The following is a 17,465-nucleotide window of genomic DNA, read 5'->3' as shown; positions in this document are numbered from 1 at the left end:
AAGTCCTTCCAATGAATATTCAAGACTGATTTTCTTTAGGATTGACTAGTTTGATCTTGCAATCCAAGGGACTCTCAAGAGCCTTCTCCAACACCACAGTTCAAAAGCATCAATTCTTCTGCACTCAGCTTTCTTTATAGTCCAACTCTCACATCCATACATGACTACTGGTAAAACCATAGCTTTGTTGGCAAAGTAATGTCTCTGCTTTTTAATATGCTGTCTAGGTCTGTCATAGCTTTTCTTCCAAGGAGCAAGTATCTTTTAGTTTCATGGCTGCAGTCACCATCTGCAGTGATTTTGGAGCCCCTCCCCCCCAAAAAATAAAATCTCTCACTTTTTCCATTGTTTCCCCATCTATTTGTCATGAAGTGATGTGACCAGATGCCATAATCTTAGTTTTCCGAATGTCGAGTTTTAAGCCAATTTTTTCACTCTCCTCTTTCACTTTCATCAAGAGGCTCTTCAGTTCTTCTGCCATAAGGGTAGCTCAAGGGATATACTTAATACGCTTTCTGCCTCAAGGGATACACTAAATATCTTTGATCTTCTCTACTAAAAACTCCAACAAATGGAAGATTCCTGACGAAGCATTCATCATTCCAGAGAGCAAGTCCCAGTTTGATAACCTCAAGAATCCACAGACGCTCATCAGGAAACCACTTGAGGTCAGATTAAAGGAATGTAGGCCCTGCACACACTCAGATCCTTATCAACAAACCCATCCTTGAACCATTGCTATAAAACTTCTTACCATATCCTCCCAGGTAGGGGGACACACAGTTTTGAGGGCATCAGCCTGCTGTGTCCTCTGCCTGGCAGAGCAATAAAACTACTCTTTTTTATTTTAAACAGTATAATTGCTATACAATGTTGTATTAGTTTCTGCTGTATAACAATGTGAATCAGCTCTATGTATACATGTATCCCCCACTTGGACCTCCTTCCCACCATTCCCATCCCACCCATCTAAGTGATCACAGAGCATGAAGAGGAGCTCCCTGTGCTAAATAGCAGGTCCATACTAGCTATCTAACTTACACATCAGTTCAGTTCAGTCGCTCAGTCGTGTCCGACTCTTTGCAACCCCATGAACTGCAGCACACCAGGCCCCCCTGTCCATCACCAACTCCCGGAGTTTACTCAAACTCATGTCCACTGAGTCAGTGATGCCATCCAACCATCTCATCCTCTGTCATCCCCTTCTCCTCCCACCTTTAATCTTTCCCAGCATCAGGATCTTTTCAAATGAGTCAGTTCTTCGCATCAGGTGGCCAAAGTAATGGAATTTCAGCTTCAACATCAGTCCTTCCAATGAACACTCAGGACTGATCTCCTTTAGAATGGACTGGTTGGATCTCCTTGCAGTCCAAGGGGCTCTCAAGAGTCTTCTCCAACACCACAGTTTAGACACCATCAATTCATCTTGTCAGCTACAAACTGGCACTTGCCAATAGCATTTGCCAGCGATTGAACAGCAACAAGGGCGTTTGCCATCTGCCTGTGCTGCTGCAGCTGCTGACCTTTGAAATTTCCTGAAGGGATTTCAGGGTAGATAGTGAGGCACTCTGTGCTCCAGGAAAGCTGGTAGAACAGGTCTTTAGATAGTTAGATATTTTTAGGAACTGATTTCATGATCCCAATTCTTGGATCGCCTCATACCTAGAAAAGCACTAAATCCCTTCTTAGTGACATCAGGTTCTGATTAGCAGAAAACCTTTGGAAAATGAGTGCCTGATTGTACTGAACTCCCCCTTTACCAAAACCACCTTCCCCTACTGCCTGTTTGGAACAGTTCCTAGGAGCTATCTGAGGCACTGTCTCCCAGGCTGCAGGCCTCATTTTGCCCTAAATAAGACTTAACTTGCAACTCTCAAGTTGTGCATCTTTTTAGTCAACAATCCCATGACCCAAAATCTGAGATTCAGTTCAGTACTGGTGCACAGAGGCTGTGTTCTGGTATCCAGATGGATGTTGAAGGCTATTCTGTTGAGGTCTTGATGCCAAAAGCTCAGCTTCTCTGTACAGCAGTGCTAAATCAAATCTCAGAGACAGAGATTTGGGTGAAACAGAAAAAGATAGCTTTTTTTTTGCTTTGCCAGGCAAAGGGAGCCACAACGGGATCCAGCTCTCAAAAGCTATGTGTCCCAACCTGGAGGATTTGATGAGAAGTTTTATAGCAATAGTTCAAGGGTGGGATTGCTAACATAATTAGGGTGTGCAGCATCTCATGTGGTTGGTTTCCTAATCTTAATGAGCTTCTCTTGTCTCTTTTGATGTCAAGGCTGTATATATTAAATATACTTATTTAACTCATATGCAGAGTACATCATGAGAAATGCTGGGCTGGATGAAGCACAAGCTTGAATCAAGATTGCCAGGAGAAATATCAATAACCTCAGATATGCAGATGACACCACCCTTATGGCAGAAAGCAAAGAAGGACTAAAGAGCCTCTTGATGAAAGTGAAAGAGGGGAGTGAAAAAATTGGCTTAAAACTCAGCATTCAGAAAACTAAGATCATGGCATCTCATCCCATCACTTCATGGCAAATAGATGGGGAAACAGTGGAAACAGGGACAGACTTTATTTTCTTGGGCTCCAAAATCACTGCAGATGGTGATTGCAGCCATGAAATTAAAAGATGCTTACTCCTTAGAAGGAAAGTTATGACCAACCTAGATAGCATGTTAAAAAGCAGTGACATTACTTTGCCAACAAAGGTCCATCTAGTCAAAGCTATGGTTTTTCCAGTAGTCACATAGGGATATGAGAGTTGGACTATAAAGAAAGCTGAGTGCCGAAGAATTGATGCTTTTGAACTGTGGTGTTGGAGAAAACTCTTGAGAGTCCCTTGGACTGCAAGGAGATGCAACCAGTCCATCCTAAAGGAATCAGTCCTGAATACTCATTGGAAGGACTGATGTTGAAGGTGAAACTCCAATACTTTGACCACCTGATGTGAGGAGCTGACTCATTAGAAAAGACCCTGATGCTGGGAAAGATTAAAGGCGGGAGAAGGGGACGACAGAGGATGAGATGGTTGGATGGCATCACCAACTCAATGGATATGAGTTCCGGGAGCTGGTAATGGACAGGAAGGCCTGGTGTGCTACAGTCTATGGGGTTGCAAAGGGTCAGACACGACTGAGCAACTGAACCAAACTGGACTTGTCTCTTTTATCTTACCTAAGGTGGTTTCTTGTCTCCTCCCTTAATTAGCAACTGTTGAAATCTGCTCTTTGGAACTCAGGGAAAGTCCTGGATGCTGAAATCTTTCCTATAAGAAATGGGAGACAAAAAAGTCCTTCACTGCCCAGGAGCCCCAGAATTTGGTTTCAGTCTCAGGTGGAAATGAAGAATATATTATTGGAAACTGTTCTAAAGTGGCAAAAAACTTAGCCAAATTGTGTTCAAGTTCTAGTGTTTTGCAGAAAGTAGAACTTGCAAGCAGTGAAAATGGATATTTAGCTGAAGCTATTGGAGAAGGCAATGGCACCCCACTCCAGTACTCTTGCCTGGAAAATCCCATGGATGGAGGAGCCTGGTGGGCTGCAGTCCATGGGGTCGCTAAGAGTCGGACACAACTGAGCAACTTCACTTTCACTTTTCACTTTCATGCATTGGAGAAGGAAATGGCAACTCACTCCACTATTCTTGCCTGGAGAGTCCCAGAGACGGGGGAGCCTGGTGGGCTGCCGTCTATGGGATCACACAGAGTTGGACATGACTGAAGTAACTTAGCATAGCATAGCATTACTAAGCAAAGTGTTAAGGAGTGACCTGGATCTTCCTACCAGCTTTAGTATGATGAAACAAATTTTCACATGTTGAGGTGAAGTCATTCTGGGGAAGTCATTCTGACTCATACATAAGTCAACTTGAATTTTTTTTTTCTTACCAAATTAGACAAGGAATTTTTATGCTTATACCAAATGAGTCATCCAAAATAACATAATATAATGATGTTTTAAGACTTACAAAATAATTTACAGTACTGTCAACACAATTCAATAGGAAATGTGAAAACACACCATATCTGACTAGGTCAAACATCTGCTATTTTGGTAAAGTGCCCACATTGAAAGCAGTTTAAAAAGCAGCCCCTGTTTTTCTAAAGTAAGTGCATGCGTGATAAGTTGCTTCAGTGTTGTCCAACCCCTTACAACCCTATGGACTGTGGCCTGCCAGGCTCCTCTGTCCATGGAATTCTCCAGGGAAGAATTCTGGAGTGCGTTGTAGTGCCCTTATCCAGGAGATCTTCCTAACCCAGGGACCAAACCCTTATATCTCCTGCATTGGCTGGCGGGTTCTTTACCACTAGTGCCACCTGGGAAGCCCAAAGAAAAGTAGTGACAGTGAATAACTCATCATATTCTTTCACTATTACACTGCTTTCATACAAATTCAGGAGAATGATACCCTGAACACAACGTATTTCACATTAGTGAACAAATCTAAAATTTTAATGAAGTTTTGACTTTTGGCCAGAAGATAAACTGTCTAAACTCTTAAACTCTTATTATGAAAATGGCTCTATGACTTGTCTTTAAGTTAAAAAAAAAAGTATGAAAAGTATGAAATACATTTGTATTTATGTCTGAATTAAGAAACTAATGAGAAACTACTCAGTACAGGGAGCTCTCCTCAAAGCTTTGCGGTGACCTAGATGGGAAGGAAAGCTAAAAAAGAGGGGATGGTGTAGGCATGCATTCTTAGTAGTATCCAACTCCTTGCAACCTCATGGATTGTAGCCTGCCAGGCTCCTCTGCCCTGTCCATGTCTTATATGTATATATCCACGTAACTGACTCACTTTGCTGTTACAGTAGAAACTAACACACCATTGTAAAGCAACTCTACCCTATAAAAATCAATTCAACTCCAATTTTATGCTAATTAAAATAGCCTATTCAAGCATACATTGTACATCTGCTTTAATTATTAAAGAAAAGGGCACACTGACCAGAAATAAAGAATGTCCGTCTTAAAAGTAAAAATGAAATGTCTCCCTGAAATGCCAATACTGTACTCCTTCTATGTAAGACTCCCTTCCCAGGTACTAAGGCCATACTGACTCACTATGGACGTGCTGATCTGTTTTTTTGAAATCTTGAAGGACTATATTCCTGACATGTTTGATGTTCTTTGTTCTGACAAGGCATAAAACTGTCCTGTAAACCCTGCTTCTCCAGAGTAGTTCCTCAGAGTTATCTGAGAATCTGTCATGGGGGCTGTGGACCTCAGTTTGGTGCAAATAAAATTCTTTTCTATTCCAATGATAGTTTGCTTATTGATTATTTTTATTGACAAGAAAAATGCAAAAGGAGAGAAATGACTTATTGATGTTACCAATCATCAAAAATGAAGTAGAGGATTTCCATGGTGGTCCAGTGGTTAGGAATCAACCTTGCCAGTGTGGGAGACAAGATTTCAATACTTGGTCCAGGAAGATAGATCCCAAGTAACGCAGAGCAACTAAACCCATGTGCCGCAACTTCTGAGTTTGCTCACTCAGGTATGATTCCTCCTGACGCAAACTGCTCTCCAGCTGTGAGCCTGTGAACCTAACATGCTATGTGCTGTCAAAATACAATGATGGGACAGACATAGGATAGGCAATCCCATTCCTAAAGGGAAAAATAGGAGCGAAGAAAGAACAGGTCTCAGGTAGGTGCTCGACAATAAGAGAAGCCACAGCAGTGAGACGCCCGGGCAACTAGAGAAAGCCCGTGTGCAGCAGCAAAGACTCAGAGCTGCCAAATAAATAAATAAAATTTTTTAATTAAAAACAAATGTAGAACATGAAGACTTGGAAAACTCTCAGTCTATTTATGTTGGGAAAAATGAGAAAGCAAGATTGAAACAGAAGGCTAAGTGTGTGCCCAAGTGATTGTTTCTTAAGGCGACTGGTATCGATCAACCATCTCACCAGAAGTTATTCTCGAAGAGAGCCAGAAGAACGAGCATGAAGGCAGTTCAGAGATCTTTGGGGCTGCCCTCAGAAGCCCAGAGTACAAAGGCTCTGGAGGTGGAGCAATTTCTAAAGGGAAGGCATCCTGCTCCTACAGAACCTTGGCATGCCCTGCCCAGCGTGGCCTCACATCTTAGGTTCATTGCTTGAACTTTGGTGCCATGCTCTTTGGGCACACTGGGTGTGGGTTCCAGCGGGCTGGGGTAGCTGCCACTCCAAAGGTAGCAAGCTCTGGCAACATCAGTGCAGCACTTTCTTCATCGGCAAACAGAGTGCAAGGGCCCAGGGGCACGGCTGCCTCCACCTAGGTTTCAAAGGGCAGGGCCACTGCAGAGAGCCCTCCTTAGGGTCTAGTGGAGTGAGGGTGGGGCCCTCCACTGACTCCAGAGCGGCAGAGTCACCTGCACTTGACCTCAACCAGGAAAAGATGCAGAGTTAGGACTGCAGCCCCGGCGGGCATGGAAGACAGAGCGTACAGCTGAAGAGGATTGTTCCTTAGTCTCTAAGGCTTAGTTTTGTTTGATTCTTTAGGTTTTAGACTTATCTGGGATCTGTTCTTTCTTCATTCCTATTTTTCCCTTTTGGAATGGGACTGTCTATCCATTGTATCCATTGCATCTTGGCAGCACACAGCATATTGGTTTCACAGCTGGAGAGCAATTTGCCGGAGGAGGAATCATACTTGAGTCTCACTATCTTATTTCAATAATGTATAAATGAGACTTTGGATTTTAGATTTCGTACTAAAATGAGTTAAGTCTTTCGGCTATTGGTATGTAATGAAGGTGTTTTTCATGTGTGAGGAACATGAATTGGGAGGGGGCAGGAGTGAAATGCTATAGACTGAATGTGTATGATCTCTTAGACATGACATCAAAAGAGCAAACAAACGGAAGTATACTGCATCAAAATTTAAAAGACACGTTTGTGCATCAAAGGACACTATCTAGCAAATGAAATGACAACCTGAAGAATGGGAGAAAGTATTTGCAAATCATATATTAGATGAAAGTCCAGTGTTCAGGCTATATAAAAACTCTGACAGCTTAACGACCAAAAGACAAGTAACTCAATTTAAAAATGGGCCAACAGAGACTTCTCTGATGGTCCTGTGACTGAGACTCTGCATTCCCAAAGCAGGGAACCTGGGTTCAATCCCTGGTCAGGGAACAAGATCCAATGTGCCACAACTAACATCCAGTGCAGCCAAATAAATAAATATTTTAAGATACATAATATACATGTAAATAGGAATGGGCAAAGAACTTTAAGAAAATATACAGATGGTCAACAAGCACATGGTAAGGTGCTCAGGCATCATTATTCAGTTCAGTTCAGTTCAGTTCAGTCGATCAGTCCTGTCCGACTCTGCGATCCCATGAATCGCAGCACGCCAGGCCTCCCTGTTCATCACCAACTCCTGGAGTTCACTCAAACTCACGCCCATCGAGTCGGTGATGCCATCCAGCCATCTCATCCTCGGTCGTCCCCTTCTTCTCCTACCCCCAATCCCTCCCAGCATCAGAGTCTTTTCCAATGAGTCAACTCTTCACATGAGGTGGCCAAAGTACTGGAGTTTCAGCTTCAGCATCAGCCCTTCCAATGAACACCCAGGACTGATCTCCCTTAGAATGGACTGGTTGGATCTGTTGCTGCTGCTGCTGCTAAGTCACTTCAGTCGTGTCCGACTCTGTGCGACCCCAGAGACGGCAGCCCACCAGGCTCCCCCATCCCTGGGATTCTCCAGGCAAGAACACTGGAGTGGGTTGCCATTTCCTTCTCCAATGCATGAAAGTGAAAAGCGAAAGTGAAGTTGCTCAGTCATGCCCGACTCTTAGCAACCCCATGGACTGCAGCCTACCAGGCTCCTCCGTCCATGGGATTTTCCAGGCAAGGGTACTGGAGTGGATCTGTTAGGGAACTGCAAATCGAAAACCACAATGAGCTGTGGTATGTGAATTATATATAAAGCTGTTAATAAACAAAACTTGTGGACATAAATTCCAGTCCCCCTAAACTTGTCAGCATTACCTTGGCAAGTTACTTGACCTCTCTGAACCTATCTTCCTTTGTAAATTGTAAGGGTTTTTTTTCTTCTCGTTTATTCAATGTTTATATACCGTACCCTTCTCAAAGGGGAACTAAAAAGTCAAAGATATATCACAGGCTACACTTGCAACCTGAAACTGTTGGTAAATGATCAAGCGGTTCCTGTTGATAGGGATAGAATAGGATAGTTATACAGGTAGCTGTAGAAATCTCAGTATGGAATTATAAATAGAGAGGAAAACTGAGAGAACTTTGGAAAACCCCTGTAAATTAATGTTTGCTCAAGAAAGCTATCAGATTATCATGGAACAAAGGAGGCTTGCTTAACTATAATGCCATAAATAAAAGCATGAGATATGCCACATGTCATTAAGTGAAAGAAAAAAATGAAGCCTGATTGTGAAGCAATTATCCTTCAATAAAGAATAAATTAATTTTTAAAAAATGAAGCCTGAGTTCTGCTGGTCAAATTCAGCAAGGTAACAATCCTGAGGATCAAGGACAGAAATTTGAGGGAAAGGTGACATTTCAAAGTAGGAGGCCCTCATTATATGGAAGTCTGAGATGATTCAACATACTTTAGTATATGTTACCACCCTTTTGCTAATTTGAATAAGCGCTATGACAGTCCTAGTTTGACCTCATAGGGTCAGACATTCTCCTGCCCTGTAAGAAGGAGCTAGTGGTGTAAGCCTAACAATCTTTTCCTCCTCCCCCACTTATCTGGATTATCAAATTGTAGCCCACTTAATCCTGGAGTAGAGCCCCCTTGCCTGCCTGCTTGCATCTTTCACAAGCATCCTCTATTAATATAACTACATCTTGCTTACCACTTTGTCTCTCATTAAATTCCTTCTGCACTGAGACACAAGGAACCTGACCCTCAAAAGTCCAGACACCAGGTGAGTGATTCTGATTAAAAGACCGTGGGTTCAAGTCCCAATCTGAGTTTAGGCTGGGTTTGACTCTGGGCATGTAGGTTCAAGTCCAAATCAGAAGTGCATGGTTTCACTGTCAAACTCTGAAGTATTTGGGTTAATTCAGATTTGACTACAATAAAGGCTTTCAGTTTTGTCTGAGACTCTTGGTCACATCTGCACAGCTTACTATGTACCAAATCCTATTCTGAGCATCCTATAAATATTATCTCATTGACTCTTCATAATAATCACAATACAATAGATACTATTCTTTTTCTTTTACGGATGAGAACACTGAAACCAAATAGTTATATAACTTGCCCAAAGTCACAGATAGCAGTAAGTAATTAGTTGAGCCAGGATTGAACTTCAGGCCATCTGGCTCCAGAGTCTATTCTCTTAACACTTTGCTCTGTTGCCTCTCAAGTAGCCAAGTACAAGTAGGCCATACATCCATCACACATACACTCCTCCACCCCATCTATCTGCCTACAGAAAACTGGAATAAAAGCTTCACTGGAATACTTATGCAGAAGAATGTCCCATAGTATTTGCTGTAAATAGCCCCTTCCCTGGTGGCACAGTAGTAAACAAATCTGCCTGCAATTCAGGAGATGCAGCTTTGATCCCTGGGTCAGGAAGATCCCTTGCACAAGGAAATGGCAACCCACTCCAGTATTCTTTCCTGGGAAATCCCATGGACAGAGGAGCCTGGCAGGCTACAGTCCATGGCATTGGAAAAGAGTCAGACTTTAAACAACGATTTGCTATAAATATTCTATATATAATATTTTAATGCTAATATGACCCTTTAATTGATTAGACAACAAAACAACTCCTTGACTCACTAATAGATAGTGGTGTACAACTTACAAAACACAAGATTGGAACAGCAAAACTCTTCCCCAGTTGGTCAGAATTTCCTTTATTCTGCTTAGTTGCTGATGAAGCAAGTAACCTTGAGAACACTGAATGGATTTTAGAAAGTTTAATGATCTTAACCAAAATAGAGCTCACTATTCGAAAATGAGGGCTCTTCTTACGTGGATCAACATAATTCTTTTTTCCTGAGTAGATTTAGGAGCAGGATTGAAAATAGCCTGCCCCAGTAGCTGCCTGAGTCATACCCACTCTCAGAACACAACTCAAATCCACCTTTCTCATAAGTCTTTCCTAACCACTAAAATCAATCTCCCTCTCCTTTGGGGCTTCCCAGGAGGCTCAGTGGTAAGAGAATCCACCTGCCAATGCAGGAGACTCAAGAGATCCCTGGGTCAGGAAGATCCCCTGGGGTAGTAAATGGCAACCCCCTCAAGTATTCTTGCCTGGAAAAGTTCATAGACAAAGAAGCCTGGTGGGCTGCAGTCCATGGGGTCGCAAAGAGTCAGACGTAACTGAGCACACACGCACGTGCAAATATTTGCTTGTTTTCCCAGGGTAACTTACTGGTCTGACCTCTCACTTAGACTATAGATTGCTAAGGAGATGCCTTTTTCTCTACTTCATACCCCTCACCGGGCATTGCATATTGGATGCATAATAACATTTACTGAATTGGATTAAATAGAATTGATGTGCTATGCTCAGTCATGTCTGACTCTTAGCGACCCCATGGACTGCAGACTGCCAGGCTCTTCTGTCTATGGGGATTCTCCAGGCAGAATATGGAAGTGGGTTGCCATGCCCTCCTCCAGAAATAGAATTGATAGTAATTCCTTAATAGTATTTTAGTAGAAAGAAAAAAAGACGCTAAAAGAGTCTGTAAACTACAGCTAAATTGATTAGAAGCATTTGATCTGAGAAATAAAACAGGGTAGGTCTGGGAATTCCCTGGTGGTGCAGTGGTTAGGACTCGGCACTTCTCACTGTTCGAGGTCAAGTCCTGCAAGCCTCGTAGTGTGGCCAAAAAAAAAGCAAAAAACACAAACAAATAAAACAAAACAAAAACCCCCAAAGAGTGTAGGACTAGGGACTGTCTTTTTGTTATCTTTCCTGTTTAATCATTTCAAACCAGATATATTCATTATTTTGAATTCATAAATTCAATACTTACTAAAGAAAAAGTATCCAGTTGGATAAGCTAACATTTAAATTCTTCCAGTTCTAAAATTCAGACTTTAGAGCCAAGAGTGAAGGCTTCTACCCCAGAAGTGCAAGATAACTATTGGAAGTACCTCCTTCATAACAACCTAGTCATCATTTCTCCACAGTCCTCCTCAGTACTCTTTAAAGTAACAGGGCAACTGTCTTTACTGATCTGTGTAATTACTAAGTTTCATGGCCTTTTGTTTTGAATCCATTAGAACTACTTGAGAAATAGCTGGTATGAGAATACTCTCTGTCTTCCTGAAAGCAAGACATAAATCTCCCCTGTGAAAGGTACTGTACTATCATAAACTTGGAATTGGCAGCTACAGGAAAAAATTGCAGAGACTATTCAGAATTTTCAGGAAATCTATAATGGAATTCTACATTGTGGAACTGTCACTTTATCCCCTATAACGGTGTAGGGCTGTTTAAATAAAAGGGAGAAATGAGTGTGACTTATTTGTGAACTTCCATCTTCTGTGATCTCCCTGCCTCTTAAATATAAAGGGTGACCATTAGTGATCCACATGACAGAAGTCTCTTTCCAAGCACCGCAGTGTCTCACAAAAAGCCCCACACTTCAGTTACTGTCAAGAACTGAATTGAGGGGCTGCTCTGGTGGCTCAGTGGTAAAGAATCCGTCTGCCAATGCAAGAGACATGGGTTTGATCCCTGATCGGGGAAGATCCCGCATGTCTCAGAGCAACTAAGCCAGTGTGCCCCAACTATCACACCTGTGCCTTAAGGCCAGAGAGCCCCAGCTACTGAAGCCCACCCACCCGAGAGCCCGTCCACAGCAAGAAAAGCCACAACAATGAGAAGCTCAAGCACTGCACCTGGAGAAAAGCCCCCCAGCAACGAAGACCCAGTGCAGCCAAGAACAAACAAATAAATAAAAATTCATTTTTTTTTTTAAGAAAAAAAGAACTGAGTTGATAGGTAACTAATGAAAACCTACTGTATAGCTCAGGGAATCCTACTCATTGCTCTGTGGTGACCTAAATGGGAAGGAAATCCAAAACAGCGGGGGTATATGTACACCGATAGCTGATTTCACTTTGCTGCACAGTAGAAACCAACACAACATTGTCAAGCAAACATACTCCAATAAAAATTAATTTTTAAAAAAAGAACTGAATTTTTAAAATACACATAAGGGACATTTATTAAGCTCTTCCTTCACACGAGACCAGAGTTTGGGTCTTTTATTTCAATAAACAATATGTAAGATTTTTTGTTTAAATCACCACTTATATATTGAATACTCACACACATCAGCTACTAAACAAGATTACATAGGTAATCTTTAGGCAAGGTGATCTTCCCACTTTGTTATTTATCTGGGGGGCAATGATGTTTTTAACCTGGATAAAGATACAATAACTAAAGTGTAATATATGTTTTTTTGCAAGTTCTAACAGATGGAGTGAAAAAAAAAAAAACTTATCCAAATCCTTCCTTGTGGAAGCAGTCTCCCCGGATATGATCAGAATTTCCCTGCGGCTTGGTTATTGCCGCCCTTGAAAGGACAAAACCTCCTTGTCCTCCAGAAACCTGTGCAGAGCTCAAACTGAAATCTGGTATAGCGTCCTTTTCTCAGCCAGCGACAACAACCGGTCTTCTCTCGAGATTCCTTTTAAACAAGAAACCACATTTGCATCCCTTAACCAGGGTAGGGGAACCGTCAAGTCTCAAGAAAGCCTCTGGACTGAGGACACTGGCAGTTAGCCTTGTAACTTTAAAAGGAATTGATCACATTTACCAAAATAAGTGGCAACTAACCCTCCAAGGTCGGCCCGCAAGACCAAGAGAAAGTGAGGAAAAGATGAGCCTGGAGGCGCACCAACAACTCGGAAGCTTCGCTCTTGGCTGGGTTTTGCCCCTCCCAGATTTCTGAGCTGGCGAGCACTTTCTCCGCACTGCAGCCTGAGCCAATTGCTTAAGACCTAGCCAAGCCCAGCCCAGCGGAAGGAACGGTTTCGGAGTTGTTTGTTTCTCTGCGATAAAGGAGCCCTTCCTTGTTCTCGCTTTTGTACTCGCCAGTCTTTGACGGAACAATCTCCCAGGAGCAATTTAGAGTGACTGGTAAAACGAAATATACCCAAAGCTCGCAGCAACAAAAAAGGATGCAATTCTTTCTGGCCAGCTTCCTGCTTCTGCCCTTTCTGCTCGTCTGCATCGTAGAGTCCCTCCTGAAGCTTTTTATTCCTAAGAAGAGAAAATCAGTCACGGGAGAGATCGTCCTGATTACCGGAGCTGGACACGGAATTGGCAGGCAGACTGCCTACGAATTTGCCAAACTTAAGTGCAAGCTGGTCTTGTGGGATATAAATAAGGTAATAGTGTTTCCTGTGCTTCACTTTCTAGCACCTTTCATCTGTGTTGCATTTTGCTGGCAACAGCCCCTTACAGCATTTCTGTTAAGTAGGTAGGTAAAAAATTACTAGTATTGCCATTTTATAGAAGGGGGAAAACATGCATCAATTAATGGGTTGATGTTCACATGATAAACGAACCTAGAGGATGTAAGATTTCCAGTTACTGCTTGTCACTAATTTGACATTGTAAATTTATCTTCAGTTCAATTCAATCGCTCAGATGTGTCCAACTCTTTGAACCTGATTTCACTAATCCCTCTGGCTTTTATTTTTTGACTGCTGGGCAGCATGTGGGATCTTCCCCAACCAGGGATCAAACCTGCGCCCTCTACATCGGGAGGGTGGAGTCTTAACTATTGGACCACCAGGAAAGTCCCTGATCCCTCTATCTTATCCTGTAGGAAAAGTCATAGTTTTAGGAAGAGTATTAAAAAAGAGGTTTGCACCAATTAAGAGAAAAATCTTATGGTTACTGAGATAAGCATGTTTAAAAGATACCCAACAGAAAGCAACGTTACTCTGTCATAGTAACTTTCAAGAGAACTTTTTAAATCATCTTTTAGTTAAAAACAATGAAAAAGAACAAAAACAAAAACCAACTTTCAATGTAATTCCCAGAAAAGGTGTACTCTAAGGAAGGGAGATGGACTTAGACTCTTACCTTTTATTATTTGACCAGTGTTGGATGGACAAGGGGTTTGGGGGAGCCACATGATGCCAAGAAACACCATCCCTTACACAATATCCAATGCTATAAATGAATTCAGGGGGCCGGGAGCTAACCTGGCTTCCCTGGTGACTCAGAGGAAAAGAATCTGAAATGCAGTAGCCGCGGGAGACGTGGGTTCAATCCCTGAGTGGGGAATATCCCTTGGAGGAGGGCATGGCAATCCATCCCAATATTCTTGCCTAGAGAATTCCATGGACAGAAGAGCCTGGCAGGCTAGTTTATAGGGTCAAAAAGAGTCTGGCAAAACTGAAGCAACTTAATACACATGCATGAGAGCTACCCAGTGAGTGACTAATTGAGATGCCATCAACAGATACCATTCACTGTCTGTTGCCCAGATGTTAAGAACACAGTGGCAAGCAAGAGATAGAGTCCGCTGCTCTCAATCTTGTAGGGAAATAAGCATAAGTAATTACACGTCAGTGAAAGGTAGAAACTAGGCCCAACTTCCTCTGGACGTGGTTACAGCAGTAAGCAGGGGGGAAGCGTGGTGTGGTCAGATGAACTCCACACTTCATGGCTAACTTACTCCGCATTGAGGGTAGCTTCCTACAGCCTTAGGTTCCTTTACTGCAAAAGCAATAAGATAAGCGTAGTTTCCTTACAGGGATGGGAAATAAATAACTCACACAGAGCATGCAGTGCAGTGTCCGCCACGTGGTTAACACACTAAGTGTTAGTTATTATTATCCCATCACAAAATGAAGTTTAAGCTAAAGTTCAAAGATGTATGAGCTTGGTTACGCGTCTAGATTCGTGACTCGCAGAGCCTGGTGCTAGTTTGTACAAAGTTTCTTCTGATCTGGAGTGAAGTACATTTGGTGGTGGTGGTTTAGTCGCTAAGTCGTGTCCGACTCTTTCTACTCCATGGACTGTAGCCTGCCAGGCTCCTCTGTCCTTGGGATTTGACAGGCAAGAATACTGGAGTGGGTTGCCATTTCCTTCTCCATTACTCAACAAATATTTATTGAGCACCTACTATCTGCCAGACACTGTTCTAATGCAGAACTGAGGATACAGCAGTGAGGAAAACGTTATGAGCTAGGGACAATAAACAGTATATACTAAAATGTGTAATTGTTGGATGTTGTCAAGTATAATTGAAAAATAAAACATGAAAGGGGATAGGGACTCTGCTTGTACTGTGGGGATGGCAGAGGTGGGAGTGTTGATCTTATACAGAAGGCCTCACCAAGATGGAGGCAGTTGAGTCAAAGTCAGAAGAGGCTGAGGGTACAGTGAGTCCCTGGCTTATCTCTGCAGAGAGGGATCCGCAAAGGCAAAGCTTGGCACAGAAGGGAGAGAAGTGAAAGAAAGCTCTGTGCTACTGTTGTTTGGGTGCGATAGTAAATATTAGTCACCAGCCACTTGTGGCTGTTGAGTGTTTGAAATGTGACTTGGCAGAATTAGGATGTGCTTTAGGTATGCATGGCTTCCCTGGTGGCTCAAACGGTAAAGAATCTGCCTGTAATACAGGAGACTAGGGTTTAATCCCTGGGTCGGGAAGATCCCCTGGAGAAGGAAATGGCAACCCACTCCGGTACTCTTGCGTAGAAAATCCTATGGATGGAGGAGCCTGGTAGCCTACAGTTCATGGGGTTGCAGTTATATAAAATGAGCTAAATTTAAAAAATTTAAGAACAGTTAAAATTAAATATCTGTGGCTCGCACTATATTTCTGTGAGATGGCTCTGGCCTAGAAACTGAAGCAACAGCTGCTCCAATCATGAAGGTTCCTGTAGGCCATTTGTGCTTCAGCTTTTACTAGGGAAGCCGGTGGAGGGTTTGGAACCCAGATTCTATAAAGAGGTTCCTCTGGCTGCTGGGTTGCAGGGAAAGCAGATAGGAGACTATTGTGATAATCCAGGTAAGAAGAGATGGCTTCCCTGGTGGCTCAGCTGGTAAAGAATCCACCTGCAATGTAGGAGACCTGGGTTCAATCCCCTGGGTTGGGAAGATCCCCTGGAGAAGGGAACCTCTATCCTTTCCAGGATTCTGGCCTGGAGAATTCCATGAACTACATAGTCCATGGGATCGAAAAGAGTCAGACACGACTGAGCAACTTTCACTTCACTTCAGGTAAGAGATAATGTCGGCTTGTCAGACCCAGCTGGTAGTAGCAGAAGTGGTCAGAAAATTAAGGATAATATAGGGAGCATGTATTATGTTAAATTCATTTAATTTACATAATTTATCTTTTACTTTGAGATGATGTTCTTTCTACTCTTTGGTGGATTCTGTATATAGATATAAATCTATTGTTCAGTCGCTCAGTCATGTCCAACTCTTTGCAATCGCATGGACTGCAGCTCACCAGGCTTCCCTATTCCTTCACCATCTCCAGGGGCTTGCTCAAACTCATAACCATTGAGTTGATGATGCCATCCAACCATCTCATCCTCTGTCATCCCCTTCTATCTATATATATATCTATTTATTTAATGAAATTATAGTGATAGTAAGTATAAATAGCTGCTGTGTTAGTTTTTAATGTCCTTAATTGGCTAAATAAAATTTTGGCAGTCCTAGTTCAGTATATTCACCCATCTACTTTTCATGGAGTTTACAGATTTAAAAAGTATGAAAGTCTGAGAACCACTAAAGCTCACTGGGAAAGGAGAATAGATGGAAATTTCAAGCAGGCCAGGCAGCAGAACCCTGAGAGGTAAAACTCTGGACTGGTAGACCTGTGGAAAATGAGAAAGAATGTGAAAGAGAGTTTAAGATTGTTTTAGGACCCAATTGAAAGGGTTGGGAGGGGCCATATCAACTGCTTTTCACCTAGGGAACAAAGATTGTTCCTAGGGCAATTTCAAGTGTTAACTCAAGTGGCAAGGCTAACAATCTCCAACTCTCCAACTATCTCCAGCTCTCCAACAATCTCCAGCTCTTCAACAGTCTCCAACAATATCCATCTCAGAATGTGAGGGACAGAGGTCTTCATATTCATCATGAAGTCTACAAAAAAATTTGAATTTAGGGAGGGATTAAGGATGTCTTCTTTTTTATTCTGAGGCTAATGCCATGAATGATTCATTCTGTTTTATGCAGATAATCCCATACTTCTTTTTTTCTTTTGATTGTGCTGCACAGCAAGTGGGATCTTAGTTCCCCAACCAGGGATCCAACCTGCACCACCTTCACTGGAAGGTGAAGAGTTTTAGCTAGACCACCTGGGAAGTCCCAATCCATTATTTCCTGACCATTCTCACCCCCATACTTGGTTAGGTAAGCTTGGAAAGATATAGTATGTATTAGACAGTGTATTAAAAGGCAGAGACATCACTTTGCCGACAAAGATCCGTATAGTCAAAGCTATAGTTTTT

General features: G+C 42.4%; 1 protein-coding gene across 1 annotated transcript in view; it reads left to right on the top strand.

The window, feature by feature from the left end:
• The window catches only part of HSD17B11 (hydroxysteroid 17-beta dehydrogenase 11), a 47,067-nt gene continuing 42,593 nt past the window's right edge, over positions 12,992-17,465 (top strand). The window contains exon 1 of the mRNA XM_005681879.3: positions 12,992-13,367. Within this exon, the coding sequence (XP_005681936.2) occupies positions 13,158-13,367 (210 nt within the window). The 5' untranslated portion in view covers positions 12,992-13,157. The remainder of the gene's footprint in view (positions 13,368-17,465) is intronic.

Source organism: Capra hircus, chromosome 6 (assembly GCF_001704415.2).
Source record: "Capra hircus breed San Clemente chromosome 6, ASM170441v1, whole genome shotgun sequence".
NCBI lineage: Eukaryota > Metazoa > Chordata > Mammalia > Artiodactyla > Bovidae > Capra > Capra hircus.
Note: the sequence above shows the minus strand (reverse complement) of the source record. Positions and strands in the feature narration are given on the sequence as shown.